Genomic DNA, 11,220 nt, shown 5'->3' with positions numbered 1-11,220 from the left:
CTCCTTTTCCGACATCTTATTGCATTATGGTCCCTCTTTATTATCTGGCTCCTTAGCTAAATCATCCTGATATTGATTCTACGGTTTAAAATAACTTTGCATTTTTATTTTCACTGTTCTTATTATTTTATTTCTTTGCTGTGTTATGTGACCATGTTTTCGTTAATAATTATTAACTGATCTGGAGTGCCGAATGGCGAAAAATGAATGTTGTTATAAAATGTTCTAGATCTCTCCATCTTTTGAATATCCCCTTTTTCGTATCAAGTGCCGAATCTCCCATAATTAGTGTTGTTATGAAATATTCTGAAATTCTCCATATTTTAAATACCCCCTTTTTGTATAAAGTTCCGAATTGCCTAAAAAGTATTATAAAGTGTTTCCGATTCATCCCTTTTTTTTATAAACTTTTAAAATTCCCAAATACCCTAAAAATTATTATAAAGTGTTTTCGATCCCTTCCTATTTCTTATACCCTTCTTAAATGCCGAAATACCCTACAAATTATTAAAATCTGTTTTCGATCTCTCCATGTTTTTCGATATCCCTTTTTAAATACTGAAATGCTGAATTAAAGTGTTTCCAAACAACTTGTTTTATTATTCTCGATATCCTTTTTAATGTACCGAAATACCCCAAAATTATTAAAGTGTTCTCGTCCCTTTTATGTTTTGCGATATCCCTTTTGAGTGCCGAAATACCTAGAAATTATTAAAGTGTTCTCGACCCTTTTATGTTTTTGATACCCCTTTTAGTGTCGAAACACGCCAAACATTATTAAAGTGTTATTGACCTTTGTATGTTCTCAATGCCCCTTTTTAGTGCCGAAATAATTTTCTTTGTTATCGAGCATAATGTCTCACTTTTTTTAAAAACTGTTTTGAGAACTTTTTGCGAGACCTTCTTTTATAAGCGCTTTAATTGTTCTGTTAAAGTTAATCTATTGTATTAGACCCTTTGAAAATGTTTAATGGCTATATCTTCCTTGATTTTCTAATTTAGCTATGAATTGTTTTTTATCTTTGCGATTTGATATTTTGTCGGGACCTTTTTTGTGGTTATCTATTTTGAAATTGTCAGTATTCTTCTTTTGATTGTAATGTTTTTTTTACCTTTAATTTTGTTTTTAATGTTGAAGTAACTGTTGCTAATTGTTTTAGTCAATATGCGAGCTTATACTTGTAATTTCAAATGAAGTGTAATTCCGCGGGATGAGAAGAACTTTTCGCAGCTGTTAAACAGAATCATATATTTCGCTACTATCTACTCACTTGGTATGTACTTGCAAAAACAAAACTAAGCAATGAGAAGATAACAGTACCTTCGTCAGTACGTGTGTTGTAATTTTTTTTAAGCAAATAATCTAATTTTTAAAACTTTTGTGGAATTCACCCTTTTGGCATGTTACCTAGTTGAAAATATTCCTACTTATTTAGAAAAAATTCTTGTAGAGCTTAAAACAGATTTTGGATTACAAAATTGGTTATCTCAATTTAGGCTGCTTTGCGAAACATGAAGCTATTTAATTATTGGAAAATATTTTGAAACTTGAAAGGATTTTCACAAAATAAAATATTTTTAAATTTCACTTAACCCTTTAGAACTTCGAAATATCATTTATACTGATTTGAGGTTTTCCTCAAAGTCTTTTAAAACCTATTGTACAAACAAATTTTCCTCACAATTTCATAAATTATTATCCATAGATTGCAAAATGCCGTTTTGTTCGTTTTCCGGAAAAATAAATGCCGTATTTTTTTCTAAAACAGTTCTGAACTTTTAAAGTTAACATGGAGTTTTTAATTGGAAAAGCTCTTTATTAATGTTAAGGAAGCAACTTCACTCATTTTCAAAATTTCAAAAATTTTAAAAATCGTTTTAACATACTTCACTTAAATCGTAAATTAATTTTCTTGAATCAACGAAAATTGTTTCTGTGTATGATTATCCAGCTTCTGAAGTTTCAAGGTGATACACGTGCGAGGGATTGATGATTAAATGAATGACGTGATATTTACTAAAACGTGTCGTCACATCAAGCTCCGCCAATGAGATCCATTCATGTTACGATCTACGTTCGGAAAGGGGAAATACAAATATCCCAAAATAAAATATATACTCGAAACATCAGGATATTCATTAGTCAAGATGCTTTCAACATTTTTGGGTAGTCAATTGTTCCTGCATCTAATAAAATTCAGAATGCTTTATGTATTTTCCACCGCCCTGGTGGTTCTTAATTCAATTGGTAAGTGCAGAATAAATTATAGATAGATTGCGCTAATTCAAAAAACCTCAAAGTGGTTTTGACTCCTTCGGGGGAAACTAATGGCTAAATAACAAAAACAAGCTTATTAAATCGTCCTATTAAAAAATACATTTCTAAATTATTAACTGCAATCTTGATTACAAAAAAATCTGAATTCCCAGAAAAATGTTGTTGCTGACCTGAAAACAATTTAGTCTCAATCGTCATATCTACACACATTATTTGTTTTATGACGATATCAAACATACTAAGAACAAAATTTATACAAGTTGTGTGATTATAATAATGAAGTTTAACTGTCTTATCTATGTATCATTTTACTCGATACTGAATTATAAAATCATTGTTTTTTCTTTCAAATACAATTTTGAAGGAACAATTTTGCACCAAATATTTAGTCTTAACATTAAAATTATGCTTGTAGTAATTTATTTAAAAAATGTGTACGTCCATATGCAGACCAAAAAAAAAGAGTTTACTATAGCTAAGAATTATCAATTAAAATCGATACGGCATGGCTTTTCTGCAAATCTTACTGAGCTTTTTTTTAATTTCACGGATACCCTTTTTCTAATTTTAACTGTCCCCAAAGCTAAAGAATATATATTTGAAGTTAAACAAAGAAAGTGTACAGAAATGTTAAGGCTGATAATGATAATTTTGTACGTTCCAATCCTGATGAATAGATTTTAGTATTATTAGTAACTTTTGATGTAAAAAATTTTAAAAAAAAATTTTTATCTTACACTATGAGAATGAAGATATCTTGCAATTTTGATACTTGCTGAATAACTTTCGTACCCAGGAGAATTCTTTTATCTCAGAAGCGAATTTTCTACTTTGTCTTGGACAGAATAACATGTACCAAACAAATGTAAAAATAAAAGTTTGCACGTCTAAAAAAGATGCTATGAAAAATGTTTTCTGTTCTCTCGGTTATCTTCTAACGTTCAGAAAAAATTTAGATATAACATTTTCAGAAGAAAAAGTGTTATCTCCGCCTTAAAAAAAGTGTAAGCGGTATGATGCTGATTTTATTATATTGACAGCAAAAAGTATTAAATTAACATTAAATTGAAATTATAGCGGCGTATAAGGAATTTCGCATGCAATTATTTTTCTAACTTTCACCAAGGCCGTAACATGATAGTCATGGTCTGGGCGCCGCCGCTCAGATATGATTTATATTGCAGGAGCAAGTGGCTACCCCTATAAGATAAAGTTACCCCAAGCATCTACTAAAAAAGTTTGTGTTATAGAAGTTATAAAAAATTGTTGAAAAATCAAAACAACAATTTTCTCCAAAACGGCTTTACCGATCATGATGGTTTAATATATGTTAAAGAGGGTACTAAGGAGGCTCCGAAAAAATTCAAGAACCAATTCTGTTTATAATAAGAAGATAAATAAAAAGAAATTTAATAATTCTTTTTTAAGGAAGTACTTCTGGCACGCCAACCATTTTCCCCAATATCATGATCGCATTCAAGGCTCACAGTACCAATTGATTATGACACCGAAAAAACGATATTCTAATTCTACGAGTGTCATATTCTTAGTAATATTCTTAATGAATTAAGCGAAATTCTTACTTTAAGACCAAAGGAATACTTAAAATTAGACAAGAATATATATTCTTAAGGTAAGAGGGCCTCCATCTTACGTTAAGAATATATTCTTGGCATCTATTTAAGTTGCAAATATTCTCCAACTTAGTGGGGAATTCTTAAAATTAGAATATCATTTTTTTCAGTGTAAGTTAATAGAAAAATACTTCTTTTCGTTTACTGCTGACATTTGGCAAACTAATGGCATGCTTGCTCAGGATGCACCACGTGGAGGTCGTCAGTCAGAGTAGCATCGCTCACTAAGTAAATTTTAAGATCGGGACGATGGTTGTGGGAGCTAAAGCTTAGGCTTTGGACCTACTCCATCGGCTTGCGGGTTCGGTTCCCGCCTCGCACTCTGGAAGAGTCTCAGCGGCCCATGCGGTGAACTGTAGCCTAGCAAGACAGTTGTTCATCTCTGGAGAGTCGTGAGACCGTTACCTCTAGAGAAAAAAGGTTTTCTCAGAGTACTTAATGCTGTTACTCTTGGTGGTTTGGAACCCACCTTAAACTGTAGGTCCCCCTCCCACCACCAATAAAGTTTGTAGGGGGGGTGTAAAGGAATAGGGAACAAAGGGCAAGAAAAATGTGAACTCCTAGGGGACACATTAGAAGCTTCCATTCCACTAAGTAAATTTGAAAATTTGACACTAATCCCCAGTGAAATCACCATACCACATCTCGCGACCTCTTTCTGTGGGTGACAGTACATTGATCCATTGCTATTTGATCTTACAGAATTAAGCTCGCAAGGCGGGACAAATCAGAAAGGTTACTCGTATAATCGCTTGCTCAAAAGCGCATCTACACGCTCCTCGTCTTCGTCCACATCTGGACCTTCAAGTGAAACGTTGCATGGTACGTTATTAAAATAAGTTATTTCAATTTTTAAAAATTACTTTAAACTAAGCGTGCCCCCCACCCCTTTGTGTTTGAAACCTAATTAAGTAATAAAAAAAGTCAATAATAATCATTTATTTTTTATTGTTCCTTTCTCACGTTTCCAAAGATTCAAATTCTCTATATTTTACAGTAAAAAGAATTAAAAAATATATTCAAATTTTAAAAGTTATATCAGTAAGTCCTGCGATTTAAAAATGATATTAAAATCATTAAATGTTCCCAGAACCTACACCCTCAAAAAAAAGGTTGGACTTGATTTATGGAATACCCCTTACTAGTGTACAAAACTACATAATTGTTAAATTTTTTCTTGAAAAATTAGGTGCTTCTCCAGGCTTCGTTCAGGTAAATTTGGAGGATGGCTCAGTTTATTATGGTCTAATGCAAAGCGTAGCCACACGTTCCAGATCTGTTTATGAACATAAACGTGTACCTTTTTCGGGATATACAGTTTGTCTACAAATTCCACCTCAGCCGGATGTCGGTGTAGAATTCTATTATGTGCCTGACTACCTCGCAGAGGTAGTAGTAGCTCCCCCTAAGCACAATCCCACTGGTCATCTTCCGAAGGTCGCTATGGTATATTTTAACGATGAATATTATAAAACAGAAAAATTCAAGCTCTACAACCCTGATTACGCACAAGACTTTAGTCACCTTCATTTGTTTATAACAATTCCAGGAACTACAGATCAATATTATGCAGCATTGTATAAATCAAATGTAAAGTCTCAAGTACATAAGACAATTAAGCAACGATACCGCAATCAGCTATCAAGAATGTCTATATAAATTAGAAAATTTCTGGAAATGCAAAAATATGTTTTTCAAATTACGTGTATTCAATTGAGAAAATTAATAAACTGATCATTGAACAAAATTACAAGATTTGTACATTTGTTTTTCACATCTGAGACCCGTAGTTTAAAGTACAAGTTATAATCGAAGATTACTCCTAAAAAGCGTTTCGAATTTTTTTGATTTTATAGTTTGATCATCGATAGTGATTTCAGCATTTCCGGGGCTATCCTTTGCTTCTTAAAATGAACGAAAACAGTCTTAGCTGGAGAGATATCCAGTCACTACTCACGTGAATTATTGTTTAGGCAATGTCGACAGCGAATTGTAAAACCAAAACTCTTTTTGGGAGATTTTCGGAAACACAGGCGACGTGGAGAATGTACAGTAACGGATTGAGCACCCCTCCCTGTGGGACCCCTTTGAACACCATTCTTGGAAAATCGATATTGAAATCGGAAAATGCAAATCTAGAATGAGTGAGATGCTTCACAAAGGCTACTAAGTTTTTGGGACATCCAATATAGGTAAGTTTTTCAGTGAGAACGTCTATATTTACATTATCAAAGGCGGCGCTCACATCAAGAAAAGCGACTAGAACTTGTTTTTTCTTGAGAAAAGCTTAATTGATTTTGGCTTTTACGTGGGCTAATTTACCTTTGCAGGATCTGCCTTTTCTAAAGCCATTTTGACTATGGAAAATGAGATTGAGGTGCCCAGCTCACCACTGTGATCTGTTTTTACCAAAGTCTCGAACAATTGACGCAAGTACGAAGTGAGATATGGGGCGAAGACCAACCTTGTTCGCTTTCGGAATGAAATGCAAAAAAGAATTTTTTCAGTTTAGAGAATATACATACTTGGCGTACATTTTATTGAGTATACCTAAGAGTAACAATTTATTATTGAATCGTCAGGTTGTTCAGAATATCAAAATCGATGCTATCCATGCCTGGAGCAGATTTGGTGTTTTCTTCTTCTAACGCAACACTGAATTCGAGAAAGGTGAATTGAGCTCCAAGAACATCATTTTCTGAACATTCTGGGAACGTGATGGAGTTTGAAGGGAATCAGGGTGGACATATTTTATTCATTGAATTCATTATATTATCATGAGATTACAGATTTTCTTTGTACTAGCAGGAGTTACATTAACCCATTTATTTTTAAATGCCTTGCACTTGTTCAAAACAAAAGTGGAGTTTGATCGAGAGTCGATGCCCTCAGCAAATTTTCTGCGGTAATTTTTTTTCTTTCATTTAGAAATTTTGTTTGCTACTGTGCCTTTTTTATACTTTATCCAATTATCCGAATCTTTAGTGATATTCTTACTAATAAAGCGGATAAGCTTGATTTTCCTATGTGTTTCTGTGAGAACGTCAACATTTTCTTTGCTGTTTAAATAGAGAGAAATTCTTCTATGAGAAATACATGAGATGAACCTGATGAGAGATGGTTAAGCAATTTTTTCAATTTACATGGCATAATCCTAAATTGTAATCCTGTCGATGGCATCCAAGACAATAGCTTGTTCTTTTGTCGGTGTCTCTGCTAGTTGAATTGCATGAGCGTATGATACTTGAGGTGTGGAAGGACTTTAAGGAATCGTTTTGAAGAGTTAGTAATTTTGTGCATTCTCATCCTGATCAGTAGGTATTCGTATTATTAGTAATGGTTATTTAAAGTTTGCTCCTGTTCTTTTGGTTATCTTCTATCATGCGCGAAAAAATATTAATATTACATTTTGAGTTTAAAACTCAACATACTTCTGTTTTCAAGACAGCTCTACAAGATGAAGTTGTCAAAATAATTACGCGTTTACTAGGAAATTCAATATAGCGGCATTTTTAACAAAAAACACGGAAAAATTTCAGAAAAAAATTTTTTGATGTTGGATTTCGTATCGAAGATTTTCTTCATGCAACAAAATCGGTGCAAAAAAGTGCACAAGCATGTGAAACTTTCGAAAAATGGAAAAGAACAACTTTGAAATTCCAGATGAATGTCTCAAAATGGCCAATTTGAAAAAAGGAATTGTTATTTCTACCCTCAAGTGACGGCAATGAATTTGACTATTACCCAAACAACCTACATATTTTTTTCATGGTTTTTCGGGTCACTTATTACAAACTTAGCCGGTAGATTGCAAAATTAAATTGTTTCAACTATTTGTTTAAGCAAATTATTCCGAAGAATTAGATTGTTCACAAGATGCATGTGGTTGTTACGGTTTTTGGGTCCGCTGAGTACGAATCTGGCGTCAAATTTTCAAAATCAATGTGTTAAAACAATTTTTCAACCAATTTTTGCAATATTCCGTTCTGTCAGCCGCCGTATTTGACGTTTACCAACTGTCCCTGTGTGGAGGTCGAAGAATAGACAGTTTTTTTCATTTTCATTATTTTTCTAAATCTTTTTTTATTTTGTATTTTTGTTTTTTTAGAATTTTTTAATTTATTTTCATTTCATGGTAAACGTCAAATACGACGGTATGAGCTTGAACTAATTTTTGTCCTTTTTTTATTCATAATAATTTCCTCAATGTTTAACTATTTTATTTTTAGTTAAAAATTGATCCTCTTCAATAAGAAATGTATATATTTACTTTTTCTTTGAGGGCAATTCTTCTTTACTGATTAAAAAATCAACTACTTGCTCGGACGTTGTACTACTATTTTAAATATAGCAAAGAAAAAAGTTAAATACATTCATATACATACGAACGTTTTTTCCTCACAAGGCGGTACCACATCTTCCTCCACACTTGCACCTTCGAGTGAAACGTTCAATGGATTAATTAAGTAATGTAAAAAAAATTATAAAACAATAAATCAAATTTTTTTAATACTCTCGGTGTCCTTGTTCTTGGAAAATGGCTCAATTTATTGCAGTCTAGTACAAAAAGTCACGAAACATTCTAAACACATGCAAGAGGAGCGACGTGTTCCTTATTCAAGCGATTCAGTATGTCTAAAAAATCGACCTGAGCCATTGGTAGGTATCGAACTCTATGATGTACCTGACAACTTCACCAAGCTGATGTCAACTCGCACCAATGGTAATCTCATTCTTCATCTTCCAAAGGTGGCAATGGTATATTTTAACGCTGAATAATAGGAAATACATCAATTCAAGCGCTACGACCCTAAATACATACAAGAATTTAGTCACCTTCATGTGTTTATAAGAATTGCAAGAACTTCGGATCAATATTATGCAATGGGGTCTAAATCAAATGTAGAGTCTCAATTGCATGAGACAATTAAGAAACGACAATGCAAACATGTATCGAAGACATCTGGATAATTCCGGAAATGTCTGTAAATGTCAAGATATCATCTTCAACTGATATGTCTTTGATAGAGTAAATGAATAAACTGATCATTGAAAAATAATTAATTATTTTTTTCTCTATGAAGGGTGCCAGATACTCATTTAAAAAAGAACTGCATTTCTTGAACTTTACTATAGAAATACTTTGTTAAATTTTATGTAGGTTATTGTTTTCAGTTTATCGGCTCAATAGCTTGTCTAGCACAGCAGCGAGGTCAGAAGCTATGCGACAATAGTTAGTTTTAAACTGGGAGGGAAACCCCTAAGAAGCTCCCTTAGCACTCAAATAATAAAGCATATTTGTGCTTCACCCCTATTTATTCGCTCCCTGTAGTTGACCCCAGTCCTCTTGGTGAAACTCAGCTTGTCAATCGATGACCATGTTGTAATGTCCTAAAATTCCATAAAATGGGCCCCAAGGGTTAGCGGCCTAAGCATAGCTAATTCTGGGCACTGGAATAATACATGCAGGGATGTTTCATAATCCTTGTTGCTTATCTGCACTCTGTCGCAAGGTTATACCTAGACCTGAACATTGTTCGAGTCAAACCGGTTTTTTTCCAAAGCGGCGTAGCTCACTTAAAGTCGACAAAAATCCGCTTCGAGCGGGGCAGACCAAAAGTCTTCCTAATCGAAATTCGACACGTTCAGTTCGATTCGAAAAAAAGTCCGATTCGAGCGAGGCAGTCCGAAAGTATTTCTAATCGAATTTCGAGGCATTCAGTTCGAATCGAAGGAAACCGTATCGAAGTGGGCAATTCAAAAGTCTTTCGGACCGACATTCGGTGCGCTCAGTTCGAATCGTAATAAAAACGATTCGAAGTGGGCAGTTCGAAAATCTTTCGAACCGACATTCGACGCGTTTAGTTCGAATCGTGAGAAAAACGATTCAAAGTGGGCAGTTCGAAAGTCTTTCGAACCGACATTCGACGCGTTCAGTTCGAATCCTAAGAAAAACGATTCGAAGTGGGCAGTTCTAAAGTATTTCGAATCGACATTCGACGCGTTCAGTTCTAATCGTAAGGAAACCGATTCAAATTCGGCAATTCGAAAGTCTCTCTGATCGACTTTCGAAGCTCCCAATTCTTCGATTTGAATTCCGATTCCAAATGACTATATATCTATATATTTATATATGCGTAATTCGCGAAAGACTTGTTTTTATTTTTCGATGGTCGCATCGTGAAGGTTTGTTTGTTTGGGTGAGAAACTACTCTTCTAGTTTTTTTAGATATAAGAAAACTGTTCAGAAGTTAAAGAAATTAAATTTACCTAAAAAGTGAGATTTCGATAAAAGAGGAAATTAAAAAGTTTAATTGCTTTCTGAGAAAATTTATTATTTGTAAGAAATTAAAAACATTGCTCAGTAAACTAAATTCTTTATATTCGCAAAACCTTATATCCTCGTGTTCATCACTTTTTCGTACCTTATTCCTTTTTGAAATTAAAAATTGTAATTAAAAATTTAAATTGTGGATATCTTGAATAGTTTTAAAATTGTAGGTATTGAATGTGATAAATAAAAATTCATAAATGTCAAATGGCCAAATTTTAAAAAATTTTCTAGATATCGAAAAAATCTTTAGTATGTATCGGCAATATGTGTGCAAAATTGTCAGCCAAATCCGTGATGATCAGTTGAATTGATAAGGCTGCAGAGGTGAGCATAGCTGAATAATTAGGTAACATTTAATTAAATTGAAAAATAAATCAATTTGATTGATTATCAGCAAAAATTATTTAGACGAATTAATTAAATTTGTTATATTTTCCAAGTTTGCACTTAAGTTTAGACTAGATCTACAAAAATTGCATGATAAATTGCACATATTATTAATTAAAGTATCTTCAAATGCAAATCTTCAATAAAGACTTATTTCAAGAAGAGATATTAAAAATGTTCTCAAGTTATGTATGTTATTCATGACGTCCGTTAAGGTGCCAGGACCACATTGCAAAAATGGACTGAAAATATATAGGGAATTTAGGGCTCATTTAGGGCTAATTTAATGCCCTATTGCTAAATTTAATGTTCTTCATTTAAACAAAAAACCCGGTGGCCATGCTAGCCTAATGTTAAGTTAGCAGAACCACACATAGAAAAAAAATTAATTTCTTAAAATTTCTTTGCTCTATAATTTAGGGCTCATTTAGGGTTCACTTAATGCCCTATTGTCAAATTTAATGCTCCACAATTTTTCGAATGAACATGTGGTCATGCTAGCTTAACGTTAACCTAGCAGGACCACAAAGTGAAAAAACGACTTAGAAATTGTTTCATTCCACAATAATTTAGGGCTCATTTAGGGC

General features: G+C 33.2%; 1 protein-coding gene across 2 annotated transcripts; it reads left to right on the top strand.

The window, feature by feature from the left end:
* The first annotated feature begins 2,172 nt into the window (after positions 1–2,172).
* Positions 2,173–5,604, top strand: LOC117178825. 2 transcript variants are annotated; one of them, XM_033370320.1, is made up of 4 exons: positions 2,173–2,248; positions 4,615–4,734; positions 5,102–5,358; positions 5,462–5,604. In XM_033370320.1, the coding sequence occupies exons 1-4, from the start codon at positions 2,203–2,205 to the stop codon at positions 5,504–5,506; spliced, it is 468 nt and encodes a 155-aa protein (XP_033226211.1). In that variant the 5' UTR covers positions 2,173–2,202; the 3' UTR covers positions 5,507–5,604. The 2 variants fall into 2 exon arrangements, with proteins under 2 accessions (XP_033226211.1, XP_033226210.1); XM_033370319.1 differs by having other exon boundaries at positions 5,102–5,604.
* Positions 5,605–11,220: the final 5,616 nt, after the last annotated feature.

Source organism: Belonocnema kinseyi, chromosome 8, assembly GCF_010883055.1.
Source record: "Belonocnema kinseyi isolate 2016_QV_RU_SX_M_011 chromosome 8, B_treatae_v1, whole genome shotgun sequence".
Lineage (NCBI taxonomy): Eukaryota > Metazoa > Arthropoda > Insecta > Hymenoptera > Cynipidae > Belonocnema > Belonocnema kinseyi.
This window is presented reverse-complemented; position numbering and strand designations above follow the sequence as displayed.